Here is a 27,984-nt window from a genome sequence, read left to right as displayed (position 1 = left end):
CACTTCTCAGATCACCTCCGAGGGTGGCCCACAGCCTCAGTCTAACATCCTGTTCTCCATCAACAATGAAAGCGTGGCAGCAGTGAGCAGCGCTGGACTGGTGCGTGGCCTCACAGTTGGCAACAGCTCTGTTCTGGGGGTTGTGCAGGCTGTGGACGCTGAGACTGGCAAGGTCATCATAGTCTCTCAGGTATCACATGTGCTGTTGGTAACTGGCTCTCGGGTAACTGCTGGGTTCTTGCAGCTGCTCTCTGGGATAGGATCCCTGGTGTCTCCAGTCAGGCAGGCTCTGTGGTATGTGACGAGGGTACTTGTGCTGGGGAACACTGACCTCGGTACTTTGGATCTATCAGTTTGTTTTGCTACCCTCCTCCTTTGCAGATGAATTGTATAACAAACCTGCTAGTGGCCCAAGGCTATCGTAGTGGTTCTGAGCCGTGGCCCAGGACTGCCTGAGGTCAGGGTTCTGGATCCTCTCCTGCACTGCCAACAGTGAGTGGGTCCTGAGCATGTGATGATGAGATGGAAGGGGTCTGGCTGCCTAGGCTCCTTGGAGGGCTTTTTTATTTTATTTATTTATTTACTTAGGTTTTTTGAGACAGGGTTTCTCTGTGTAGCCTTGGCTGTTCTAGACTCACTTTGTAGACCAGGCTGGCCTCGAACTCACAGTGATCCACCTGCCTCTGCCTCCTGAGTGCTGGGCTTAAAGGCGTGCACCACTACGCCTGGCTTTTTTTTTTTTAGCCAGCTGGAGCCTCAGTTGAAGCAGTTGTCTTCCCCTGGAGGCTTTCCCTGACCCACACGAGTGGGATTGCTGACAGCAGGTGAAAGTCAAGTTTTCAAAGGCTGACAGCTTCCCATTCAGGGTTGCAGTGGGGATCATTTCTACTCCCAGGAAGGCCTGAAGATAAAACCAGAGCGTATCTGGATTCCCTACCACCACCTCCTTTGCCACAGAGGCTCACACAGGCATCTTGGAAGGCTCCTGTGGTTCTGTTCACAGGAGGGCTCTTGTGGTGTGCAGTGACAAGTAGTTTATTCAAGTCTCGGTCGGTCACCCCATCCCTCTAGGAGGTCCCTTGTGGGCAGCCTGTGCAACTCTCTACACTGGGAGCTTCTAAGCATATGCCTGGGGGCCTGATGAGTGGCCACCCCCATGGGCCTAGTAATCCTGGTACCCTGAGGCTGACTTTGATCCGACATTGAGTTCATTGATTGGATCCCTTTTCTAGCAGTTTCAGTATCTGCCTCCAAGAATCCAAGTTAAACCACAAAGTCTTTTTGAATGGCAGAGGCAGCCATCCCAATTCGGTGTATCGATTTTTGTGGAGATCGCAAGGAAGCAGTGAGCCCGGTGGGGCCTGGGCTCAGGCAGGCATCCCAGAGAGTAAAATGGAAGACCCCTGCTCTGTTGCCTCCGTAGAAAAGACCAGATTCAGAAACGGGCTCTTCTTTTCTCCTCCCATCAAACAGATGTGCTGGTCCTCCCCATGGCCCTTCTCTGTACTCTTGCCCTGGCACTCCCAGCTGTGCCTTCTCGCTGGTCTCACCTTGCTGGGCCCTCTCCTTCACCCTCCCATCATAGTCCTTGGCAGGGTGTGGGGGTTGTGTCCCCAGCTATTCTGAGAGGCTCAGCCTGTAGCTTCCATGTCCATCCTAGGCATATGATTCTATCAGATGCTGCTGGCTCCATCTGTCTAATCTGGAGCACACTAGCCTCCCAAGGCCAACGGGTGGCCCAGAAACAGCTGGAACTGAACAGCGAGAAAGATCAGAGAAAAGGACTTGCTGGGCCCCTCCTATGAAGCAAGCTGTTGCCTAAAATGGCACTAGGTCCACGTCTTAGTTGCTTTTCTATTTCCGTGATGAAACACCATGACCAAGGCAACCCTTAAAAGAAAACATTGAATTGGAGGTTTGGTTAATTTTCAAGAGTGTGAGTCCATCCTCATTGTGACAGGGAACATGGCAAGCAGGTAGACATGGTGCTGGAATAGTAACTGAGAGCTTACAAGCCAGCCACAACCATGGGGCCAAGAGTGAGAGACTGAAAACGGAATGGGCCTTAGAAACTTGAAGGCCCACCCACAGTGACACGCCTCCTCCAACAGGGCCACACCTCCTAGTCCTTCCCAAACAGTTCCACCAACTGGGGGCCAAGCAACCAAATACAGGGATCTGTGGAAGCCATTCTCACCAAACCACCACAGCAGGGAAGGAATGTGGACTCCAAGGGCTAAAACACTTATTAGCCCAAGTCTCCTATTAGTTAGCAGCATCTGAAGAAGCCAGCGAAGTTGGTCAGATTTGCTGGTGTATGGAGCTAAGGATAAAGGGAAGTACAACACTTGCTGCTGTCTATCATAGATGGCCTGGCGCCTCTATTCATCCCCGTATCCTGGTGAGTCCAAAAGGCAGATAGGCTGAGTATGAAGTTGGGAGTGTCGGAGGCCTATCCTGAGAGGTCCACCTAGCCTAGAGAAGAACGAATCCAGGTCGTGGTCTGCAGCCCATGATGCTAACCTGCAGGATCAAGCTGCAGGCCCAGGACAAAGCTTAGACTCCCAGGCTGTGGGGAAAGAAAAGGCTGGTCCCATGGAGTAAGCCATCTCCAAAGCAAGACCTCCTCAAGCAAATGAGTATGCTGCTGGTGCCCTGTATCTAGACAGATGCCTCCTTCCCCTGGAGGGTTCGCAACACCCCAGATAGCCTGAACCCCAGCTCTCTTCTAGGACCACGTGGAAGTAGAGGTGCTGCAGCTCCAGGCAGTGAGGATCCGTGCCCCGATCACACGAATGAGGACCGGGACCCAGGTGAGGCCTGATGGGTCAGGAGGCCTTAGGCTCTGGGCTCAGGCTCTTCACAGGCCTGCTGGAGCACCGTGCCTTGTGAGGGAGCCGCCTCTACCCTTCATCTGTGGAGCATGTTCATCTGTGGAGCTCAGGTCACTTGCGGCACAGGCTTCACACTCTCCCTCAAGCTCCATGTTTGTGGCCTTCCTTACTGACACCTGCTTGTTCCTAAAGCTACTGCCTTTCAGCAGCGAGGCTGACACCTAGCCTGGCACAGTAGATCCCTGGTCTGTGGTACTTGCTCCACAGTGTATGCACCATATACTTGTCCCATTGGGTGATCGTAGTAGTACTCGAGGTGGGGTTGGCTCATGGCACAGATGGGCAGAAGGTGGCATTCTGCCCAGGGTCACACAGCTGGGTATGGTTCTTTGGTGTCTGGGGACATGTGAGTCTCCTAAGGACGACGGAGTGACACTCTCTTCCATCTCCTCTGAGTGCTTTCAGTTATACCTGGGTGACTTACAGCATCTGATATGCTGTAAGTGCTTCTGTGTGGCTGTCAGACGATATTGCACGGGTAATAAAGATGAGGAAAAGTCTGTGAGTGTCCCTGATGGACTCAGTCTTTTTTGCGCTGTTTTGGTGCATGACTGAGGCAACCTGGCTTGGTGTCCTTTCCTGGCTGCTGGCCACATCACTCTCACCAGACAGCAGGCACTTGGCAGACAGGTTGATATGCTTACCCCATTGTGCCCATCCCCAAGAGCAGGAGAAGTGCCTGCCTGAGGGTGTGAGGCAGTATGTTGTATTGTAAGACAAATTGGGCATCCTAGAGCTCCAGGGCCCATTCCAGAAAGGAACCTTACTTGCACAGCCCCCTGTGACAGTGACAAGGTGGGGGGTTAACATAGGTAACTATGTATGTTGTTTGCATTGTGTCAGACTTCCTGGTCCTCTGCCCTGCCTTTGTCAGGTTAAGAAAGACCAGGGTACAGTTCCCACTACATAAGAGAGTCAGGAAAGCTTGGGGCCAGTGGGGATGGAGATGTGGGGGAGTGAGGTACCCAGTGCTGGAACCAGCATTACAGAGCTTGCTTCCCCTCAGATGCCTGTCTACGTCACCGGGATCACCAGCAACCAGAGCCCTTTCTCCTTTGGCAATGCTGTGCCAGGCCTGACTTTCCACTGGTCTGTGACCAAGCGGGATGTCCTGGACCTCCGAGGGCGGCACCATGAGGTAACCACCCAGAAATCCCAACTTCCTGCCTGAATCAGCATCCCTCCTGGGTTAGGGTCCTACCACATTGCCTCACATGAGTCTACATATTGCTGTTCTGGTCTGTTTCCAAACAAAATACCAGAGGTGGGATACTTTATGGAGAAAAGGAGTCTATTTCATTCTTAGCCTGGAGAGTTTCAGAGCATAGCACCAGTATTAGCACTGCCCTGGTGAAGGCCAGCTGATGTTATGGTATGAGATCTGTAGAGAAAGGTGGTGTGATGAAACAGGAAGCCAGGGCTTGGGCAGAGTCTATGACACAGCACTCCCCCTACTCCCACCCCCATGTGTGTACCTACACACACACATCGCAACACACTCTTAGGGATTAACAGGAATCCCTCGAAGTCTATGATGAGTGCCCACCACAACAGCAGTCACCTTGCTCTGACCCTATCTACATGGGCTCCATCATCTCTGGTGCCCAAATTTACAATATAAGAACCCTTGGGGGGCCAACCGTAGCCAAACTACAGCTGCAGGTGACTGTTAACAACAGAAAGCAGCAAGATTGCTGACCTTGCAGGAATGTCACCCAAGTTCCAGAAGGTTCTTGGGTAGACTCTAACTTTGCTCCTGTTTTTTGTCATGGTGCCAGGCAGCCCTGGGTTTTTGCTCTGGTTTAGTTCAAGGTAAACCCCTGTCCATCAGCCCTCTTCCCAGCCGCCCCTGAAATCTTGGGGCTGCACAGGGCAGACTTTGAATTAAAGCCCATGGACAGGGAAGGACTTGCCTGAGCTAGGGAGAACTGAACAGGGTGCTGGCTCCTATGGTTCCAGGCTCTGGCCACATCAGCCTTGGTTATAGTGTCCTGGGTGAGGTTGCTTTAGAAGACCCCTTCTGCTCTTTGTCATAGATGGTGGAGCTGGTGGTAGGAGAAGGCCAAAGCCAGGGGAAGGATTTCCGAACACCCAGGGTTATACAACATGGGACCCATTCCAGGATATTGCCCAGATTGTTTCAATTAGCCACCAGCGGTGTGATTATTCAGATACCCTGTAATCATGGTTCTGCAAGAAACCCTGCATGGCCCAGCATGCCTCTGGGTGACTCCTGACATACTGTGCACACAGAAGGCTTGGGACATGCTGCTCTAAAGACAGTGGCTCTTGTGTGAAGGGAGTTTTCTAAACAGCCCCACATGGTGAAATGTGGCTCATGGTGCTGAAAGAACACTGTCTGTTCCACTCTGGCTTTTTCCATCTGACCCTAGCAGCAAGACTCTGAGAAAAGTCAGACACCTATCTGGGGCCAGTGTGTTCACCTGTCACCTTCTAGGTATGCTGGGGCCCCAGGCCCCTGTCCTGGAAACACACTTGATGTCTTTCCCAGGTGTCAATCCGGCTCCCTCCTCAATACAACTTTGCCATGAATGTACATGGTCGGGTGAAAGGTCGGACTGGACTGCGGGTGGTGGTCAAAGCTCTGGACCCCACAGCTGGGCAGCTGCATGGCCTTGGCAAGGAGCTCTCAGATGAGATCCAAATTCAGGTAAGGGGTGGGTTGGTGAGAGCCGCATGAAAGGAAGTGGGGAGGGGTACCAGTGGCCTGATAGGGGCCTTATTCCACCCCAACCCTGAGGGCCGCTTAGATTGCTGAGGAATTGGAGACATTCACCCTATGTGGTGATGAGGGAGGGAGGCAGATAGAGAGCAGGATGTTTAGAGGTGCCAGGGGAGGCAGAGATGGGGGCTGACTTCAGCTCCAAAGAGGGGTTGGCTTGTCAATAGCCTGTGCAGAGGCCTGGAGGTTGGCAGTATCTTGAAGCATTCCAGAAAGAGCAGCTTGCTCTTAGGCCTGGGAGTATCTGGTCTTAGGGACTGCTGATAGGGACAGAAGCCCATTATGTCTGAGTTTCAATCATGTGCATCTATTTAACAATCATGCCTAGACTTCCTAACAGAGGCAGGCTTACTTCTCCCCCAGGCAGGCTACCTGTGAATGAACCAGAAGCCCAGGGGACAGAGCCAAGGGCACACAGGGTTGGAGGAACTGTGTTCTGTCCTGTAGAGAGGGAGGAGGGCCTTTGGCCAACACTGACACCAACTCAGTCTGGCCCAGAGAATTCCCTGACTGAGCCTGCTGCTCCCATCTCTCTCTTAGACCTTTCCCTCCTGTTTCTCAATGAGAGACTTTGTATTTCTCGGCCCTGTAAAGCAAGGGAGTTGGGCTGGAGAAATAGCTCAGTCAGTAAAGTGCTTACTGTGCAAGTATGGGGACCTGAGATTGATCCTTAGCCAAGTGTGGGCCTAGAGAGACAAAGGTTCAGTTCCCGGCACCACAGCCGCAACTCCAGTTACAGGAGATCTGATGCCCTCTTCTGACCTTTGTGGGCACCAGACACACATGTAGTGCACATACGTACATGTGGGTAGGACGTACATGTGGGTGGCAGCTGTGGTTGTAATTTCAGTACTGGGGAGGTGAAGACGGGGGAATCCCTAGGACTTGCTGGCCAGCCTCTGAATCTGCAAGCCCCAGGCCAGTGAGAGTCTCTGTCTTTAAAAAAAAAAATGTTGATGGTGCCTAAGAAGTAACACTTGAAGATGACCTCTGACCTCTGCACCAACACATGCATGAACCTACATAGAAACACCCTCGTAGGCACATGCACACGTATACGTGCGCATGTGTACACACACACATCACTAATAGAGGAGTTGATAACTTGCCTCTGGAAAAGGTGCTTTGCTTCAAGGGCATCTTGCTGCTGATCTGGGATTCTGTAACCCTGAACCCTTGTAGGCTGCAAAGAAAGACTGAAGGTATCCCAACTACCAGGAGAAAGAAAGAAAGGTTCATGCCTCTCTTGGATAGCCCAAAAAGATGTGTTTTATTTGTTGCCAGTATGGTTTTACCACATGGCAGAATCATCAGATGAGTAAAACCCAGCCTTCCTAGTTTACCACAAGGTCCCACCACTCTCTGGCACCAATAGGTGCCGCTTCCCAAGGTGCTGGTACTCACAGTTGATGGTAAAGTGAGTTCACCTCCATCTAAGAAAAAGGACATGCTCTAAGGGAACAGGAAAAGCCAGCTGTGGATGGTCCCACTGCGGTCTCAGGACAGCTCTCACTGTCCTAGTCAGTCAGTGAGGCCACTCCATGCTCAGGACCATCTGCCTGTGTGGAGACGGCCTGTGATTCTGCCCCGGGTGCACCTGACACCAAAGCCCCCTTTCATTCTCCCTTTGGGATGCGCTGCCATTTGCCTCAGGCCCAGCTCCTAGAGACAGGTACCAGCACCCACACTCTGAATATGGGGATCCCCTGTAGAAGATGAGCGTAGAGATGCCAAAGGGAGAACTTGAGCTGTTTCTCCTCAGAGAGCTGCCTATCTGCTCAGAATCCGGATTATCCAGATTGTCCCAGACAGATGCTTACACCCTTAGGGAGGCCCATCTGGTCTCAGCATAAACTGGGAGTTCGGTGCACCTTGAGCCAGGCTGGAAGCAGTCTAGAACCCAACAGCCCTAGGAGACCTTAAACAAAAGGACTGAGGTGGCAGTGGGCTATATGGAGAAAGGATCAGATTCCCATCAAGGCTTCAGAACATCTATGAGGGAAGGGATCCGATCTGGTCTGACATTGTCACAGCCTTCAGGCCTCCTTCCAGCCCTCACTGAGGGAGAGCGTATGCTCAGACTGGGTGTGAGTTGGGTTGGGGTAGGAAATATGGCTCACTCTTTCCCAGGTATTTGAAAAGCTGCGGCTGCTGAACCCTGAAATAGAAGCAGAACAAATACTAATGTCACCCAACTCGTTTATAAAGCTGCAGACAAACAGGTATGTGACTCAGCTCTTGTTTTCTGTGAGGACAAGAGCTGCACTCTGGTCCCATCCGACAAGCCATTTGTCAAAGTCGTCAGGTGCCCTGGGTGCATGTAGGGAGTTTTCTGGGTGATGTGCATCAATTAGGGCACCTTCTGCGCCCCTCTTTTCTCCCTGTGGACACCCTCTGCTCCACCGTAGCCCTCGTGGATCTCTCTTCTGCAACCAAAAATCGTTTTTACGAACGCTGCTGAATTCAGTCTTTAAAGCGGACCAAAGTACCAACTTAGAAGTGTTAAATTTTTCAAATGCCTGTGTTTTCAAGACTTGCCACTTAAAGAAGAGCCTATGAATTAGCAATAGCAGTGGCGCTGGGGAGCAGGATAAAATGCAAAGCTTAAGCCCTCACCCCAGACCTCCTGGAGGAAAAGCTGCACTTTAACAAAGTCCCCAGGTGGTGTGAGCACATGTCAGTGCCAATGATGTAGTTTTAAAGGCTGACTGCAAATATGATTCCACCTTGGATTCACCAGGGACGACGCCTTTCCTAACATGACTTACACTTGAGCGGCAGTTGGTGAGTGGTGACTCTGGGCCACACGACCATGTTGCATGAGGCACTCAGGGTTCATTCAGCCAGAAATAACTCAGGACCAGATGCTGTGCGAGGCTGTATGACCACAGAGGTGAAGGGCATACAGTGCCTTCAGAGGCAGCAGAAGGATGGTAAGAAAGCTCAGGGAGAGGCTGTAACATTTGCTTATGCTCATCTGGAGTGGTGCTAGCACAGGCAAGGGGCCTGCAGGAGCTCACAGTGGGACTGGACATCTCTCCTTGGTTACCATGTTAAAGAGCACATGAAGTGCTGTGAACACTTCCTTAGCAGTCCCTGCGAGTAGAGGCTAGCCCTTGGTCCATACAACTCAAAGCCCTGACAGATTCCTCCACCCAGGCTGCCTCATTTCAGTTAGGGAAAATGCTTTGCCATAGAAGCCATGGTTTTTACAAAGTGTGGTTGATGAAACTCCGGTCTCATGGTCTCCCCTCCTGCTGGTTGACCCTTGGATATGTTCTGTTTTCCTCTAAGTTGTGAATTTTCTATTGAGGCTTCTGTGGGTGACTGACAGGCTGCATAGCAGCAGTGTGAGGTAATGCTAAGCCGCCATACTAAGGTCAGAAGCGGCCAGAGTCACAAATGTGAAATCTCAAGATAATACGCTAGGCTCCTGCCTGTGCCCCAGCCGCTCCATGCATCATAAAAACAGATCATCTTGCTTCCCAAAGGGATGGTGCGGCCGTGCTAAGCTACCGTGTCCTGGATGGGCCTGAGAAGGTTCCTGTTGTGCACATTGATGAGAAGGGGTTCCTGGTGTCCGGCTCTGGAATCGGGGTGTCCACCCTTGAAGTGATTGCACAGGAGCCTTTTGGCACCAACCAGACTGTCATCTCAGCTGTAAAGGTAAGACAGCCTTTCACACTGGGTAAAAGAGCAGTCGCTCAGAGGTGACACTTTTCCTCTCAGGTGTAAAAGTGACTCACCCTCCAGCTGAGGAATTCTACTTCGGAATTTATCCAGGAATCACTCACAGACAGAAGCCCTGGCTCGATGCTGAGCCATTGGAGCCAAATGTCCTAGAGAGTTATTGATTCCACCTAGCTTGTTTCATAGAAGGGGAAACTGAGGCACTGTGAAGTCCACAAAAGTCCCAGAGTTGCAGTTTTGGCAAGCATGCTGATGTTCTTCCTTGCACTGAGCGCTGACATTCCTACCACCCACTGTTGGACGCCTGCCCAGGTCAGCGCAGTACCTGGGCATGCTCAGCTCCTTCCAGCAAGAAGTGCACTCAGTACCAGATGTGCAGATGATAGAATCAACTCTGAGGACATAGCAGCTCATTTTGCCCCAGGGAAACTAACTCAGGGTGTCTCTCAAGGCTACAGGATAGCTCTGGGCTCTGTCCACCATGCTCAAGGGCTTATTACGAGACGTTCTGTGCCTTCCACCTGCCCCTTGGGCACCCCTGTCTCATTGCAGCCACCTCCTGACTCACTCAGTCACTGGATGCTTTGATTCAGGTCTGGACTGTAACTTGTGTTTTGTGTAGTGGGCCTGGAAGGTGCTGCCCACCTATTTTTTGAGTAACAGAGAGTACTAGGTGTTCTTCATAGCCCAGCCTTGCCGCAGTTAGCCTGCCTAGTGGGCTTTGGACTTCGATCGCCAGGTCGGGGGTTCTTATCTAGAGTCAGGATAATTGTTGCCTGCCATTCATGAGGACAGGGCTCGGAGATGGCTCTAGAGGCCCACTGTTGCCCTTCATCAGCACCCTGGCTGGCAAGTGATGTCTCCTCTCTGTCCAGTGAGCATTACTTCTACTTCAGGTGCTTCTCCCACAATTCTGAACATTCACAGGCACAGCCCAGACTGTGTTCTTGCCATGACCTAAGTTTTCAGTCATGGATCCTGGCTCAACTGGGTCTTTTAGAGATTGATTAGCTGTATTGGGCGATGGGAACTCTGTCACTAGGTGGGATCTCTTAAGAAACAAAGTCTTTCTTCTCCATACCCTAAAGTCAGCCCATCCCCTAAGTGTCCCCGAGATGGGGACCCACTCAGGCAGGTATATCACCACAACTGCATGGTGTCCTCCAGGTCTCTCCTGTTTCATACCTGAGGATCTCCATGAGCCCAGTCCTGCACACGCAGCACAAAGAGGCACTGGCGGCTCTGCCTTTGGGGATGACCGTGACCTTCACTGTCCACTTCCACGACAACTCTGGAGATGTCTTCCATGCCCACAATTCAGTCCTCAATTTTGCCACTAACAGGTAGGGCATGGGAATCCCTCATTTCTCAAGAGGCTGATCTTGGTTGTGTCTGGATTTCATATCTAGGTACAGAGGGGTGAGGAAAGAAAGGCAGATGCTGTGCAAGGATGGCTGAAGGGATGGCCTGCTGCACCCACCACACAGGCCAGGTCTGGAAGTAGCGGTGCAATCAGGAAGCAGAGGGGGTGAGGGCAAAGAAAGGCCCAGGCCTTTGTCTGTCTATATGTGGCAGGAAGTAGTTAGGTGATGACTTCCCTAATGGGCAGGAAGCAGAGCACAGCTACTGAGAGCTGACACTGGAGGGTTTGTGGAAGGCTCTCCATGTGACCAGGAAAGGAAATACAGGGAGATGTGAGCATCTGCAGCCACTCTGGTCCTGTCATCAGTGGGTGGAGAAGACCACAGTATCACTCCACACTGCATGCGCATGAGAAAGAAGCTGCAGTCACTGGGCATCTGTGCACTAGCCAGCTGCTACACTTCTCTGGCTCCTCACCTAGCCCTGTTATAGAGGCCAGAGGGGTCAAGCCATTTGCCATGAGCTATGCAGCCAGGAAGTGGGGTTTGAATATCATATTTACCCAGCTCCGAGCATGATTTCTTAGGCTGGCTCTTTTTAATCCTTGCTGCAGCCTCAGTCCTGGTGTGAGGGTGACAAGAGGACCCAGGCTTCACTGTGGCCTGCCAAATATCAGAGTCCACTAGATAGCAGTACCTCTCAGAGTGTGGTCCCCAGTCTGGCATCAGCATCCTCTGTGGGTGCTTAAGGATACATTTCTACATGATTTTAAAGGTGGATGGCCACTGCCCTGGGACATTACAGAAGTGTGAGAGAGACACTTTGGCGGAGGGTGGGGCTTCTTGAGCTATCTAAGTGTTGGTTACCATTCCAACTTGGGCCTCCCGTGGGCCTGAAAAAGCTTGTGTCCCCTTTGCCCTAGACCCCTGAAGGACAGGTATAAGGGAGAGTGGTCTTGAGGGCCTCTGGACAGCTATGGAGCTCTGCACTTAGTACATCTGTCTGTCTGCCCTGGGGGAGGTAGAACCCAGGTCTGGCCACCATTGCTATACCAAAGAAGTCACTGTGGCCTTGTGTAGCCAGGAGCACCTACTCATAGGAACCAACTTAGAGTCATCATCAGAGGCATGGGGGAGGACTGGGAAGAGACAACATGGCCCTCACCCTAACTGCTCCAAGTTTGCCTCTGGCATCCTTCACAGTGAGGGTTGAGCAGGTGTGCCTTCCCACTGCCAGCCTTGTCTGATCCCCATAGCAGATGCACTATGTCCATCCTTGTTCCTGCTTCACAAGACCAGACAGACAGCACAGCACAGCGGTACTTAGCCAGCCACACGGTGAAAGGCTGCCTGCACTTCTGTCCTCGGAGGGTCATTTTCTTCCTTGGGCCTCTGCTCTCTTTCTGAGTGTGGGGATGATGGCGCTGGCAGATCCCTGCTGAGTTCTGTGGATTGCATCACAAGAATGACAAGGAGCAGGGTGTCAAGGCGGTGCCCCCTGCAGTAGAGCCACATCTGGGGCGTCAGTGAGCCCTAGTGTCACTTAGTCGGGGGAAGGGCTGCGTAGTTCTCCATATTTTCGCTCCGGTTTCTCTTTTGAGCTTTAGTCCTCCTCTCCCCTGTCCCTAGGGATGACTTTGTGCAGATTGGCAAGGGTGCCATCAACAGCACCTGCATCGTCCGCACAGTCAGTGTGGGCTTGACTCTGCTTCGTGTGTGGGACGTAGAGCACCCTGGCCTCTCCGACTTCGTACCACTACCCGTCCTACAGGCCATCACCCCAGAGCTGTCTGGAGCTGTGGTGGTGGGTGACATCCTCTGTCTGGCTAGTGTTCTCATTAGCCTGGGAGGTAAGAGGGATGTGACGGTTCGTGCTAGGGCGTGGCTTCCCAGAAGGTGCTTGGCACCACATCTTGGGAGGTGACAAATGGAACCTAAAGGATGCTTGGAGGATACTGCCTAAAGGCTACCTTCACTCTGCGATGCCTGTTCATTTGTGGCTAGGTAGCAGTGGTGGTTGTATTGGCCATGTAGCCCTCTGTGTTCACCATCTAGTAGTTTGTGAGGAAAGTCTGCCAGCCCCTGCCTTGAGATGGAGAGCACTGCCTAGTAGCATTTTTCTACTGTTGGGGAAGTGTCTGGATGTATACTACGTCACCCACTTGCCTTGGCAAGTGCATGCTTACCGTGTGATTGATGTAGCTAGGGAACACATCTGCTATCAGGTAGATTGTGTGGCTAGTGGTACACGCAAGCAGTGTGGCTGTGGGACACCTGGGCAGAACAGAGTGCCTACCCCATCCCACACGCCTATCATTCATACACAGACACCTGCTTTCCTCCTGATTGGTTCTTTTTCTTTAGCCTTATTAATTAGTTCATTTCCAAAGGAAATTACATTTCCCAGCTGGGTGTGGTAGCTCATATCTGTAATCCTAGCACTGGGATGACTGAGGCTGGGGGATTGACATGACTTTAAAACCAGACTGGTCACTACAGTGAGTTCCAGGTTAGCTTCACCTACAATGAGACCATGGCTCAAAACGAGTAAAAAAAGAAAGAGAAGGTAGGGGAAGGAAGGAAGAAATAAAACTGTTATCTGCTACAGATAAAAGGAAGTTGTTGAATTTTTATTGTTTATTGTGCTGTGTGGCATTGAGCCTAGGATCAGCATTTAAAATATGTTAATATATATTATAAAAATGTTACTAAATCAAGTCCTTACAGAGTAAATTTAAAATTTTTATCTATTTAATCCAAATAGCAATCTTATGAATATTCAGTTGGTTTGGGCTGGTCTATTATTGTTGTTGTTTATTAGGTTTATTTATTTTTATTTGTGTGTATGAGTGTTTTGCCTGCTCCTGGGAACTAAGCCTGGGTCCTCTGCAACAGCAATGAGCACTCTTAACTATTGCTCAATCTCTCCAGACTGATTTGTTTATTATTTTTTTTAGTTTTTCCATACAGAGTTTCTCTGTGTTATCTTGGCTATCCTCGGCTGCTTTGTAAACCAGGCTGGCCTTGAACTCACAGGGATCCACCTGCCTCTGCCTCCCAAGTGCTGGGATTAAAGGCGTGCACCGCCTGATTTCTCATTTTTATCATCAACACATCACCAGTGAGGTCTGCTGTTTCTAAAGAGGAACTGATAATGCTGGGAGATGACAGGGGCTCAGAGATACAACACCCAGTCCATCCCAGTACACGGAACTGGGAAAGCTTCATGTGAAAACCAAGTTCCAGATGGGAGGATATGGGTAGAGAGAGCTAGTGCCCCCTGAGAACAGGTACAGAGGAAGAGCTGCAGGTGGCCAGAGCTGGGAAGGTGGAGGGACCATTTTAGAGGTGGCCAATGTGGATTTCTCCCTGAGGCTCAAGATGGAAACTCTCACAGGCACAGGGACCTGGGGAGCTAGGTTTGGGCTGTGGTGTTCAAATGTGAACAAAATGGATGATATCTGGGCTTGTTGTCCCAGGTGTCTCAGGGACCTGGAGCTCCTCAGCCAGCAATGTCCTCTACATCGACCCCAAGACAGGTGTGGCTGTGGCCCGAGAGGCAGGGTCTGTGACTGTTTACTACGAGATCGCTGGACATCTGAAGACATTCAAGGAGGTAGGGCTTGAGGGCAGCCAGAGGCAGTTGTGGCCAACCCTGTTGGAGACAGTAAGAGCTTCAGTGTGTGTCTGTACAAGGCTTGGAGACACACGTTTGCAATCCTGGCACTTGGGAGGCTGAGGCAGGAAGATTATCTTAAGTTTGAGACCATCCTGGCTTACATAGCAAGACTGACTGAAACAAGCAAGCAAGCAAGCAAACAGACATATACAGCCCATCATTGTATCCCCAGGATATCATAGTATGTTGCCCCTTGGCATCAGAAAATGATCATGACCAGATCTCTTTACACAAAAGCATAAGACCTTATTTTTATTTTGTTTTGTTTTATGGTCTTTTGTCTGTGTGTCTGTTTTGAGATGGTCTTCCTGTATAGCCCAGGCTAGCCTTGAACTGAATCTCCCAAGTGCATGCATTTCAAGTGTTTGCCACACTCTATATGCTTGACATCGCCCCTGATGACATACAATAGCTAACTGAGCTACACTGTATGAGTGGCTATTAGCTTGTGCTGTTTAGGAAGCACCTGTCCCTGCTCAGAACAAACGCACTTTTTCCTCTGACTATTTTTGATCTGTTGTTGGTTGAATCCAAAGCTGCCAACGCAGCAGGTACAAAGGCTGGCTGTACCTCTGATTCCCTTTTCTTTAAGAAACAAATAACCAGGCCTCCTGCCAGAGCTGTCTGCAGCTGTCAAGATCTAGGAGAATCAGCCACCCACCAAGTGTAAGACAGGAACTGGTTTTCTGTTTGTCCCCAGCATCCCTCTCATGTCCAAACCAGCATGGGGAGAGAGATCTGGTCGATTGATTCTACCCATCCACCTACACCCACGCTCGTCTGGCAGCCAGTGTGACTGTGCAGCCATTGGGGTGGCCATTTCCCTGAGGGAGTTCAGGCCATGGGACAGGCACCCTAGTGATTTAGTGTCACCAGCAAAGTTAAACTTCCCCCAGCAAGTCAGCTTTGAGCTTTATGAAAACGAACAAAAACCTTTCTCTCCAGCCAAGAATGAATCAATGGGCCTGTTCTGGCTGAGTTCCAAACCTGTCTCATTTTTAAAGTCAGCATGTGCTTTATCGAATCCAGCAGTTTAACCTAATAGTTTGCATATTTAGTGCTGCGGTTCGGTTGAGTGGCTGCAGATAGAGGCAGGCACTCTGATTAATAAAGCTCTTCTCCCCAGGAGAGGCCCCTGAGAATGGTCAGGAGAGAGGTCAGCAGGCACCAAAGTGTATGGGGTTTGAGAGAGAGCCTGGGTGAGCTGGATCATAGAACGTGTGGGAGGGACTTAAGGTCTGATGCTGGGGGAGGTCAGGAAGCTGGGTGCAGTGGCTTACAAGTGGCCTCAGCCAGGCGTATCCCTGCAAGTGTCACTTACTTGCGAGGCTGAAACTGTAGCAACGTAGACACCCAAGTGGTCCTGTCTGGGTATAAATCCAAGATCAGACACTGGGCAAGTTTCCTCTGTGCCCAAGGGACAGGGACCACACTGTGATGTAGCATAGTGAGCTAACATGGAGAAGGGGACAAATGGAAACGTCACTTAATGTGTCACAAGGGTTTGCTCCACCTATGTTAGGTGCTGCTGTTTCTGTTGGAGGGCAGGGAGGTAGTTTACTTCACACTGCACAGAGCTTTGGTTTTTAAATCAGAATGGTGCAGATCAAGGCCATGCATACAGTGGTGGCATTGCTGCAGGATGACCAGCTCGTGCACTGGATGGACTGGGATGGTGTGGAGGAGGGCTTGGAACAACTCTCCTGGGTTTGTCACCAGTGGCTTGAAAGGTGATGGATGGATGGTTCTCTACTCCGAAAAGGGAACAGAAATAGGGGCTGGTGCTGGGAGAAGATAGCGAGTGGGTCCTGGAAGGTTTGAAATGGGTGACGCTCCCCGAGCTGAGGGGGTAGGGCACAGTTGGATGAAGAGTCCCTGAAGGCTGAAGCCACACTGGACTGTCTAGACACCTGAGTGTGGGGTGAGTATACTAGGTGTAGGCCAGACAGAGGAAGAGAAAGTGTGAGAAGATGCAGTGAGGCGAGGACGAAAGGAGAAAAATGGGAGACAGGGCCAGGGAGGGCAGTGGTGGGCACCTCTGCTGGTCCCTTGGGCAGCAGCCATTCCTGGAGGAGGCAGTACAGTCATGGCTGGAAGTGCTAATTAGGCCAGAAGAGACCAAGGCATGTGTACAGTGGGGCTGTGGGCTGCAGGCTAAGGGACCCCTTCCTGCTGCCGTGACTTTCCTATGCTGCAAGAAAGAGGCCCACAAGAAGCACCTCCAATAATATACTTGCCCTCACCAAGAAAGGATAGCCAACATTCTAGCCGTACAGGGGTATGGTGCTGTGGGCCTTGCAGATAAAGGGGCATCCCCGTGGTGTGAGGCCTGCGTATGAGATAGAGTATGTCCAAGGGGTGCCAGGTGGGATGTGTCTGAGCAGACTGGCCTCTGGGGCCCTTGTTCTCTAGGTATTTGGGTCTGATTGATCCATTCTGAATAAGCATAGTAAACTAAATGCATCCTCTGTCCTTGTTGGAATATTAGTTAACCAGATCTGTAAGCAGAGGAAAGGTGATGTCAGGAGCATGCAGCCTGGCCTGGACCACTAAGTAGGTTAGCCTGCTGTTAGCCCCGCTGTTGTTCCCAGCTATTCCTGGTGTCCTGGCTCTACCACATGCCGGGTCTTTGCTGTCAGTTCCAGCTTTGCCATCATAGGGTGAGAGAGTTGGGGTGCCACTTGGGCTCTCCTGGACACGCTGTCACAGTCCACCTAGCAGTTTAAGCTGTGAGCTCATTAGGTTTGTTGCCTGGGGTACAGGTGATGCAAGCTGCAGGTGAGGTCATGAAAAACACCCCACACAATATAGCATAACTGCCTTGTTTCCGTAGGTAGTTGTCAGCACCCCTCAGAAGATAGTGGCCCGTCGCCTCCATTCTGCCCGGACCAGTATCCAGGAAGCCACAGCCTCCAAAGTGACCGTCAGCGTGGGAGACAGGAGCTCTAACCTGCTTGGTACAGAATGAGTGGGCTCGGGTATTTGGGCTTACCTGGCCAGGCTTAGGGACTGGGGAGTAGCATCTGTGCCCTTTCAGCAGGGTTTCATCTGTTTGGGGTTTGTTGTTTTGTGGTGTTGGGGACTGAAGGAACCCAGGGCCATAATACACCGCAGGCACATGCTATACCACGGAATCACATCCACAGCCCTGCTTTCCATATTCAGACTCGCCCCTAACTCCAGAGAGAAAGCCTTCAGCCCCAGCTCATCTGCTCCTTGCAGCTTGTAAGAAATTTGAGGCCTCCATAAGCTGAAGCATGAAAGGTGCCTTCAGAAGAGCACAGCTCCAAGACACTGCCTGCGCTGAGTCAGAGCTGTGATTGCAGCCCTAGGGCCTGAGCAGGGCAAGCCACAGTCCACCGCAGCTGATGGTAGAAACTAATGACATCGCAGACTGGTGGCTGCTTTTGATTTTTATAATTACCTCTCCCAAGTCATGCATAGAACATTCCATCTCACTCTTTGCCTATGACAGCCCTGGATGGCAAGTGCCAGAAATAAATATGTCGATACAGATTTTTTTTTTGGACCACTTAACGGATGAATTAAGTTCCCCCATTCTCATTGTGATTAATGGGGCACACTTACTACATCATAGAAATGCTGTTTTCTTCCTTTAGTGCAAGTGGGAAAATAGTCTACTATTGCCAGAACTATGTGCAGTGTGTTTATGAAGAGCCTCTGCCCTCCCAGTGGCCATTCTCCTTGCTGGTTGCAGCAGGGCCATGCATCAGCAGGTTGCCTGTCACTGCGTCTGCTATGCAGGCTCAGCGCCCATGCAGGAATTGTCATCTGAAGTGGCCCTGGCATTCAGAATAGCCCATCCTCTGAGTCAGGGTCCTTAGCTTGAATGAAAGACATGGAACCTTTACTAAGCTCCATGGCTCCCTACATGGGATTATTAGGGGATACCGGTGCCATTCATGCCTGCCCAGCCTCCACAGGGCTTGCCTGTTCCCTCACTTAAGGTGGTTCTGGGTGTGGTGGCCTTGTGCTTGGTCCAAGCTCTTCTCTCTCACCTGATCACTGCCCTCCACCCTGTGCCTTTAGGTGAGTGCTCCCCTGCTCAGAGAGAAGTCATTGAAACCTTACACCCAGAATCCCTCATCAGCTGCCAACTCCAGTTCAAGCAAGATGTCTTTGATTTTCCTGCTTGTGATGTCTTCACTGTGGAGCCAGGATTTGATGCTGCTCTGGGTAAATTTGCAAATAATTTAAAATGCAATGAGTGCCTGCTAGATGTCTGGGGTCGGACATAAGTGTGTACTTCATGATGGCCATATGTCCAGACAGGCAGAGGTTGTTGGGAGTCCAGCTTGAGGCTGTTAACAGGCAGTGTCTCTGTTGCTGCTTCTTGCCTGCCAAGAGGGAATAGTGTTTGGCATCTCCCACACCCTGCAGACCTCAGCACCAAACCCAGGCTGGAGCCTTCTCCCATAATCCCACCACTCAGCTCTGGATAGAGGCTCGCCCTCTAAACCTCCCTCTTTAGACTGAGGATGCCCTGTCCTCCACTGCCTGCACAGAGCGAGAGGTGACTAGCATCATATGAAATAGTCGTGGGCTCTATTGGAGCATACTGAGACACAGCTCAGGACACTAGAGTGACCAGGCTGGTGACCAGCACTGTAGGCTGGTGAGCCTGCTGGCCCCACTGCATGCAAGGGATGCTGCTGGCAGAGAGTATGCAGGTGTTTCCCACTGGCACACTCGGGCCCACCCAGCATCTAGCACAGAGGAGGTCCTTGCTGAGCAAGGAAGGTAACTCGTCTAGGTGCCTCTAGTGGTGTGTTATTGATGGAGTCTGGCCCATAAGTCCAGATTGAGGTTGCCTAGCTGCCCGAGACCCTGCTCATTCCACCTGGCTCACCTGCCCTGGGACATCCATTGTCTACACAGCCTCCTGCTACACTGGGAACAGGGGCATCTTGGAGTCAGCTCTTCCTTGGCCTGTAGTCCAGGGCTGGATTGTATGTCTGTTTGCTATTATCTGTCCTCATTCTGGCCTAGGCTGGCCCCAACATGATGCCTGCCCCAAGAGTACTATTAAGATGGAAACCTCACACACAGAGGATACTGAGACAGTGAGAGGACCCTGGTTACAGAGAAGGTGTCCAGGCTGTCCCAGAGCCTCTGAAGGGGCATTCTTAGAAGGCCTCCTGGAGGAAAGGACTTGTCAGCTCACTCTCAAGTGTGTCTAGGAGGCCCTCTGTCAGGGAGCGGGGCCAGGGAGGCGATAAGTGCGCACACGGGAGAAGAACAAGCCTTGTCTCCACAGGCCAGTACCTCTGCTTGGTTACTATGCACAGGCTGACAGACAAGCAGCTGAAGCACTTGAGCATGAAGAAGACATCACTGGCCGTCACTGCCTCCATGCCCAGCAGCCGCGCCTCTGTAGAGAAGGTGGGAGCTGAGGTCCCCTTCAGTCCAGGGCTCTATGCCAACCAGGCAGAAATCCTTTTGAGCAACCACTATACCAGCTCTGAGGTCAAGATCTTTGGTGCTGTGGAGATTCTGGAAAACCTGGAGGTAAGTGGCTGCAGCGGCTGCAGGTCAGGCAGAAGTGGAGGCTACAGTTAAGATTAGGATTTAGAGTTCTGGGGCTAGGGCTAGAGTTAACGCTAGGGCTACGGTTTGGGGCTTCAAGTTAGAAATATGTTTAGTTGCTGGGTTTACAGAGGGGGGTTAGCATTAAAGCTTGGGCTTAAGAGTATAGGATATGTTAAAGGTTAGGCTTAGTGGCTGGGGTTAGTGGCTGGAGTTTGTGGTTAGGCTTAGTGGCTGGGGTTAGTGGCTGGGGTTAGTGGTTGGGATTAGTGGCCTGGGTTAGTGGCTGGGGTTAGTGGTTAGGGTTATATGCTGGAGCTAGGTTAGATATTAGAGTTAGGGAACAAAACTTGGGTCTGGGATCAGGGTTAAGGTTTAGGTTGGAGTTGGGGACTTAGATTTAGATGTTGGTTTTAGGGTCAGATGAGAATTGGGGTCAGGCTTCATGGGGCCTGCACAAACTGCTGTACTAACTAAGGGCAATGCATGCAGTAAACCTAGACTCCCTATTCGGATCTAGCCAATGGACAGAACATTCTCCATAGTGGGAGGGAGAGCAGGACTGCCTCTGACATGAACTCTAGTACCCCCTATTTGACCATTTCCCCTTGGTGGGGAAGCCTGGTGGCACTCAAAGGAAGGGGAAGCAGGCTATCTGGATGAGACCTGATAGGCTGTGATCATACAGTGAGGGAGGAGGTCCTCTTCTGTCACATGTCCAGGGGGAGGGGAATAGGGTGAAAGAGGGAGGGAGGGTGGGAATAGGAAGATACAAGTGAGGGAATAACAATCAGGATGTAATCTGAATAAATTATTTACAAAATTGAAAAAAAAAATTGGGGTCAGGCTTCGAGTTTGAAGATTGTGGTTTGTGTTAGGGTTAGATCTGGAAAGACGCTAAAAAAGGAGCTCGTGCGCCCTAGGGTCCAGCTCTTCAAAGTTAAAAATTAAATTTTGAAATAATCTTTATTTTTTTTTTTTTATTACACAGTACTGTAGTGCTCTGCCTGTCCTTTTGGTTTCATTTTCTACTTCACACACATACGTAGAATGTGCTTGGTACAGTCAGAGCAGGAGCGCATTCCGGCTTGGTGCCCTGTCCCCTGTGGGCGTTAGGCCTCCACTCTCCCTCTAGGCCTTCCTGCTAGTGTTACTTCCTCCTCCTCTTCCTCCTTCCTCTGGCTGATGTATGACTGGTCTTGGAGACTTCAGTCCAGAAAGCCTCTACTGAGAGCTCTGATGTGTGGATGGAGGAGTTTAGGGGTGCTGTTGCCTGCTACTCTTGTCTTGCCATGGCCAACTGCTCACAAGAGGTGAGAAAGAAGTGTGTAGTTGCTGTGGTAGCCAGATGAGCCAGGGATGCTGCTTTGTGGGGACTTGGCTTTAGATGCTGCTTTGGGTTAGCTTAACATTGTTGTGCTCAACTAGAATTCAGTAATATTGATTGTGTCCTCTTTAGCAGACCCTGAATGTGGACCATGCTTCTGGGCCTGAGGTCCCACCTGGTCCTGAGAGAGAAGTCCAGCATGTGCGGTCAGAGATGAGCTGGACACCTGCGGTCTAGCCTCTGCAGAGCATGCTTTCTCACCATTGCCTTTTTCCCCAGGTGAAATCCGGGTCCCCAGCAGTGCTGGCCTTTGTGAAAGAGAAGTCATTTGGGCTGCCCAGCTTCATCACGTACACTGTTGGTGTCTCAGATCCCACAGCTGGCAGCCAGGGCCCTCTGTCCACTGGCCTGACCTTCTCCAGCCCAGCCACTAACCAGGCCATCACCATTCCAGTCACTGTGGCCTTTGTGATGGATCGTCGTGGGCCTGGTCCTTGTGAGTCACGGATGGGGCATCACCTGACCTAGACTTGGCAGGGAGAGACAGGCCAGAGGGGCTTGGGTATCGGTAGGCACCAGCAATGTGGAAATTGGAGGAGTCAGAAACATAGAATGTCTGTCAAGGTGACAGTCACGACACCACACATCACTCCCCCTATCACCCCATCCTCAACAAGGCCCTCTGCTCAACATCCTACCATGGCCCCATCTTTCAAGGGCACAGCCCACATCCCTCCAATGGTCTCTCTTCCCCTTGTGCTTCCTGCTCTAGCACTAACCTCTTGCCTGTTTCTGAGACACAAAGTCCTCAACCTGAGTCATTGGCGATGCTGTTTCCTCTGCTTACAATGTCAATTTCCTCAGAGGACCCAATGACTGGCATCCCCAACTGTTGCTGACTGTCCTTTAAGTATTACTCGGGAGATTAGAGTCTCACTCCCAGTCATGTGTTAGCCAATGAGAAAGTAACTTTATTCATGAGTGGGACTCCTGCCCCAGGAAGTCCAGTGTGAGGACAGCACTCACCTCAGGGTCCTCCTGATGCCAAGAGCTACTCACTTCCTACCCAGCTGAGTTCAAAGCTTGTCCTGCTTCAGCCACCTGTAGGCATGGAGAGGACAGAGCTACAGAGGGATAGGGCATAGATCAAAGGGACCAGTACGCAGCGGAAGGCCCTGCGGCCCGCTGTCTCCCTGCCGGAGAGTACTTGGGGATGAATGGAGGGTGTAACACTGTGACAGATAGGTGTCAGGGATCTGGGACTCAGGCCGCTCCAGCACCGAGGTGGATGGCTTTGGGGCAGAAGTGCCTGAGGCTCTTAGCAAGGAATCAAAGCGGGGATTCCTATCCTGTGAGCCTCTGTCCCACCAATCCCTCAAGCTCTAAAGCCCACAGGGCATTTTTCAGAGCTTCTTTTCTTTCTTTGGGGTAGCCTAGATGCCCCCCTGGCAGAACGGGCGCCAAAACCTGAAGTGCCAAGCCAGAACCTAGGGATACTTTCTGGAAGGAAGGATGGAGATGTTCCAACGAAGACAGAACGAGACACCTCACATCTAAGACAGGCTTGCCCCTGCATCCCAGGCAGTGGGGCATGGAGGACCATGCAGATGTCTAGCAGCACAGGAATCCAGGGGGACCCAGCTATGGCCCTGGCATTTCACATCTGCCCTTTCCCTCTTGCAGATGGAGCCAGCCTCCTGTCACACTTCCTGGACTCCTACCAGGTCATGTTCTTCACCTTCTTTGCCCTGCTTGCTGGGACAGCGGTCACCATCATAGGTGAGGCCAACCACGAATCCTTCTTGACACTTTGCACCCTTTCACCCTGCCCACCCTCACCAGCCTGTCCTCTTGCAGCCTACCATACAGTCTGTGCACCCCGGGAACTTGCTCCGCCCCTGGCTCTCACACCCCGTGCCAGCCCTCAGCACAGCCCCCACTGTGAGTACACCAGCCGCAGGCACAGCCTGGAGAGCCTCCACAATAGTCATCTCCTGGGGAAGGGTGGGATCCAGGTCCTGAACCCCAGTCTCAGCTGTCTGTGTCAGAGCAACAGGGACAACTAGAGCCGAGCCCCAGGGACAGATGTGGCAGGGGAAGGGGGTGTTACGTGGATTCAGATACTAGTCCTGACTCCATGAAGGCTTCCCCAGCAGGCTGTGGGATGGGAGGAGTTGGTAGAGGCAGTGCTGTCTAAGCAGGTGGATTCCAGGACGGACAGACAGACAGACTACTGAGAGTTCAAGCTAGGGTGGGAGGATGGAGATTCTAGACATAGAGACAGAGAATGCTGGGAAAGCCCACTCCTTTCAGGAATCCCTTTGTCTCTGGCAGCCTAAGGGCTTGTCCACCCTCCACAGCACCTGGAGTACCTCTTCTCCAGGAGCCTTCAGTTCAGTGACCTGCCCATGCCACAGTACCCAACAGGCCTTTCGTCCTGATTCCCATTTGGGAGTCTGTGTAAGAGGCTCTTGAGCTATTGTCTGCTCATCTCTGTTATGGGGTTTTGGACAGAGGACAGTTTTATGTCCAGAAGCAGTGTCCTTGAGAGACAAGACTCCATCACCCACCCACACACCCTAGAATCAGAGCCTCTTCCTGCTGCCTCTGGTCTGGAAGGCTGGACTCCTGAGTACCCCAGCATGCTGCGTGGTGGCTGTCCTCGTGGTTCTGGCTTGTTGCACAGCTGTTCTGCTAAAATATCAAGCCCTTTCTGACCTTTCTTCCCAGTGTTTGTTAAAGTCACCATGGGGTCTTTGTACCGTCCCTCAAAGGACCCTCCACTTGCCTCCGGGTTTTTGTTACTACAGCATTGTGCCTAAGAGTCTGGCCTTTCCATCCTCTTGGCCCTACAGAGAGATATAACACAAGTATGTCCTGAGCTCAGGAAGGTCATGGGTCAGCTCCAGGCTGGGTGGATATATATGGCCTTGGTCCCAAGGACCATAATTTTATCCTCTTTGAGAAGCCCTACACATCCCTGTAAAGCTCGTCCACTGCCCGCACAGGATTAGCCCACTCTAACTCATAGATTCCTCACTGGAGACAGACTTCCTCAAGTGGGAGTCAGGAGAGAGAGACAGAAGCACAGGTTGAGCGGTGTAGTTTCCATGCCTCCCCTGTCCCTGTCAGTTTCCCTCTGCTGTTTCAGGTACAAACCCCTGGCATGCTGCATGTACTTAAATATGTATTTTCCTGAGGAATGTGGTGGGGATGTTGACTGTTACTCCTCCGCGCTCACTTTCCCTTTCCTCCCTAGATCTTGCCTCATCGCCAGCCACTTTCAACACACTGCCTCCTGGTCGCAAAGCCAGTCCTTCCTCAGGGCTCTGGAGCCCAGCCTATGCCTCTCACTAGCCAATGTGCAGGCCTGGTATCGGTGCGCAGCTAAACTGACACCTTGGTGGAAGTGTCCTGGTCGTGTTCACACCGTACGTGGGCCCTGGGTCATCCTCACTATTCTGGCCGTGCTGAATGAACCACTGCCTGATTCACACGAGCAAGGGTTTTTAATCTGTTTGCTTTTAAACCTCCTTCCCAGTCTTGAAGGCTAGTCCTTCCTGGATCCCCTTTTCCCGTATAGCAGCATGCAGGATTTGGGGGTGCTGCTTAGTCCTGTGTTTATTCTCCTGCTAGAGGAAGCTCTCTCCCCACTCATGGCTTTGAGTAGCTGGAAGCTGTTTCTACATTGTCTACAGATGATGTCACTGTAGCGATCTCAGGGAAAGGGTTTTCTCATTACTCCTGGGGTTTTTGTGGTGCTGGGCGTGGAGGCCTGAGTCTCATGTCTGCTAGGCAAGCGCTTGTCCATGGGCACATGCACACGTTAGCCCTCTTGTGTGGCTTTTTTCCTTTTTCCTTCGTGAAAACCCATTCTTCTCCTTGTCCTACTACTGCTAGGAAGTGTGGGGGACAAGCAGGTGTGGGTGTCCCCTGGGGGACACTATACCCAGAGCCATGTGCTGTCTGAGCCTTCTTACTGTGATAGTTACTGAGCTTCAGCAGAGTGGCCCTCCCCTCAGAGCCCTGTGAGGATCCTAGTGTTGTTTCACGGCAGAAGGGTCACTGGCGTGTTGGAGTGCCTCTCCTTCTCCCTGGGGCAGCTTGGGAATAGCCAGAGCATCGTCAGCCCTGGCCATACAGCCACTGACGGGGATCTTCTGATCTTCTCGTTTGTTCTGAGATGCTGCTGTGCCTGGCGGAGCACAGAGACCCAGTGTGACCTGCTCTTCTCTCTTGGAAGACACCTAATACAGTACCTCAGCAGATCTGAGCCACCCCATTGGCCCTCCTCTCCCTCTTCTCTGCCGTCAGTGCTCTCCTAGCTGGCCCAGGAATAGAAGGGGATGCCTGGGGAACACAACTTCCATTCACGTTTGAGCTCAGGGACATGGCCTCTCTGCTTTGGGTCCGGATGTTGCCTGGATGCTGCACCACCATCAGAAAGAGCCGGAGACTTGCCTCTAAGTGGACGTGTGTGGGCACCACATCTCTAGGAGTTCAGTTGGCCTTGAAGGTTGTGTGTGATCCCTTGCATCATTTGAGCCTGGGCCACGGCATGGACTTGTCTGCAGCTGGGGACAGAGGAATTGTGCCCAGCCTGCCGCCCAATCTCCCATTGGAGCTGTTATGGAGCCTTCCCTCTGTTTGTTTAATAAAGTTCTGTGTAGTTTCTTAAGAATGCTGTAGTTTTTGGGGTGCCAACTCTGCCTAGGTGTCCACTGTGACTGATGACCTATTTCCAATGGTGCCATCCCTCCTCTCTGACACGGAGCCTCCCTACCCTAGAGGCCTGGGACAGTAGCAGGGCCTTGTTGCAGGAGGACTGCATAACACCTCCCCCACCCCCCGCCACTTGCCTCCATCTCTTGCCTGCCAGTTCTTTCAGGCACCTGTCACTCTTCCATCTCCTGCCTTCCTTCAGTGCCATCTGAAATGTCTTCCCCTATCCTGCCCACCACGGGTATGCTCACAAGACCTTGAATGCCTCAAAGGATCAACACTGCCACCCTCCCTGTTCTCTTCCACAGCCACACACCCTTGGTCTCACCTGTCTTCCTGGAGCTCTCACAGGCCCAGCTCGATCCAGTGCTGGCCCTGTCACATTCCTCCTGGGGCCTCTGCACTTGAGCTGGGTGCTGCCCATTCAACCTTGGCCACCACACACAGCAAACAGGATCCCAGCAGGCCTTGCTCCATTGTGTCCTTGTCTCCCTGTGCTTTGCCTTCCCTCCTCTTTCCATTTCGTGCAGCATTTGTTTGGGTGTTGGGGGGCAGGGCGGAGCGGTGTAGGTGCTTCTTCAGTCTCAGGAACCCGTTAACCACAGCACTGCCCATGCTAAAAACATCATGTGGCCCCCACTTTGATTCCCAAATAGGACTTCGATGTGAGTGATGACAGCTGTCATCTCCAGGACACTACATGAGAAGGTCTGCAATATTGAACGTTAAGTACATTTGATACTGTACTGATTGTACACATGCCTTCCTGGTACAACATACATGGTGTTGGTGTTGCCCTTAGGTACGACCCCTCTGAAACACAAGATGGCTGCCAGTATTCAGGCAGCAAGCACATCACATCTGGACATGACAGTGTCCAGAAGAACAGAAACTCTCCTGTCTCCTAAGGACTGAAGGTACTCTTCAGGGCTCAACAGTTTCACTATCACCATCACTAAAGTCTGTGGCTGGAGAGTACAGTGCAATGACCATATTTTGAGGGCCTCTAGATGTCACGAAGCTGACTACTGGCTCCTCCCAGATGAAACAGAAAAATTGCAGTGTCCACCAGTCACCTTTGTTTTAGGGTACTGAGTTTCCTCTCTCTGCCCATCTGGAACACTGGGGACCTGATGGGGCCAGCAGCCTTTCAGAACACATTGGGGGAACACAGCCAAGTCTTTGTAATAGTAAATCTGACTGGGATGCTGACAGCCCAGAGGGACCCACACAGTTTGAGTGGATTCCCACGCCTGCTGAGCAGTGCTCACTGAGGATGCCAGCAGATGCTTTTAGCACCAAGATACAGAATTGCAAAGAGGTGTTTTTCTCTAGAATTCTTGTTTGAACAAAAATTAACCCTCAAAGCCTTGCTCTTTGCATGTTCACCTGTTGGATATATTTGGCTATATCTTGGTTTGCTTCCTATTGCTGCGATAAAACATGACTAAAGCCAACTCAAGGAGGAACAGGTTTATTTTATAAGTTATAGTCCATCATAGAGGGAAGTCAGGGCAGGAACCCAAGGCCATGGAGAAATGATGCTACTGGCTTGTTTTCCAGGGCTTTCTGAGCCTGCTTTTCAAAATATACTTCAGGATCACATGCCCAGGTGCCATCCCCCAGTGGACTGGTCCCTTCCACATCAATCATCAATCAAGAAAATGGCCCCACAGGCTTGTCTACAGACAATCTGATGGAGGTGTTTTCTCAAGGTTTCCCTCTTCCCAGATGACTAATAAATATCACGTTGACAGAAAACCTGAACAGCACACAGGCTGGCTGGAAACCCTTCATCATGAGTCTGAAATGTGGACACAGGTTAAGCAGAAGGATCTAAGTTGAGGAACCTAAAACCTGGAGATGGGCAGCAGTGCAGGCCTGCACCCCTCTTCCCAGCCTCTTGGCCTCTGTGTGGCAGCCTCTGCAGAGAACGAAGGGCTTCCTACCCAGAGAAATTGCGTGTTGGTCACGTGGCTTTCATTGGCATGCGCAAGGTCTGTCCCAAGGTTCTGCCATGG

The 27,984-nt window shown here is 51.5% G+C and overlaps 1 protein-coding gene across 1 annotated transcript in view; it reads left to right on the top strand.

Moving 5' to 3' along the window:
• Nup210 (nucleoporin 210) overlaps positions 1 to 24,616 on the top strand; it is a 90,309-nt gene extending 65,693 nt beyond the window's left edge. Inside the window, exons 25-40 of the mRNA XM_051154908.1 lie at positions 11 to 190; positions 2,733 to 2,813; positions 3,901 to 4,032; positions 5,407 to 5,565; positions 7,768 to 7,859; positions 9,129 to 9,303; positions 10,495 to 10,670; positions 12,318 to 12,538; positions 14,168 to 14,304; positions 17,201 to 17,324; positions 18,418 to 18,564; positions 19,646 to 19,896; positions 21,521 to 21,737; positions 22,925 to 23,020; positions 23,099 to 23,182; positions 24,501 to 24,616. Of these exons, the coding sequence (XP_051010865.1) occupies positions 11 to 190; positions 2,733 to 2,813; positions 3,901 to 4,032; positions 5,407 to 5,565; positions 7,768 to 7,859; positions 9,129 to 9,303; positions 10,495 to 10,670; positions 12,318 to 12,538; positions 14,168 to 14,304; positions 17,201 to 17,324; positions 18,418 to 18,564; positions 19,646 to 19,896; positions 21,521 to 21,737; positions 22,925 to 23,020; positions 23,099 to 23,182; positions 24,501 to 24,598 (2,370 nt within the window). The 3' untranslated portion in view covers positions 24,599 to 24,616. The remainder of the gene's footprint in view (positions 1 to 10; positions 191 to 2,732; positions 2,814 to 3,900; positions 4,033 to 5,406; positions 5,566 to 7,767; positions 7,860 to 9,128; positions 9,304 to 10,494; positions 10,671 to 12,317; positions 12,539 to 14,167; positions 14,305 to 17,200; positions 17,325 to 18,417; positions 18,565 to 19,645; positions 19,897 to 21,520; positions 21,738 to 22,924; positions 23,021 to 23,098; positions 23,183 to 24,500) is intronic.
• Positions 24,617 to 27,984: the final 3,368 nt, after the last annotated feature.

The sequence above is a fragment of the Acomys russatus genome, chromosome 13 (genome assembly GCF_903995435.1).
Source record: "Acomys russatus chromosome 13, mAcoRus1.1, whole genome shotgun sequence".
Lineage (NCBI taxonomy): Eukaryota > Metazoa > Chordata > Mammalia > Rodentia > Muridae > Acomys > Acomys russatus.
Note: the sequence above shows the minus strand (reverse complement) of the source record. Positions and strands in the feature narration are given on the sequence as shown.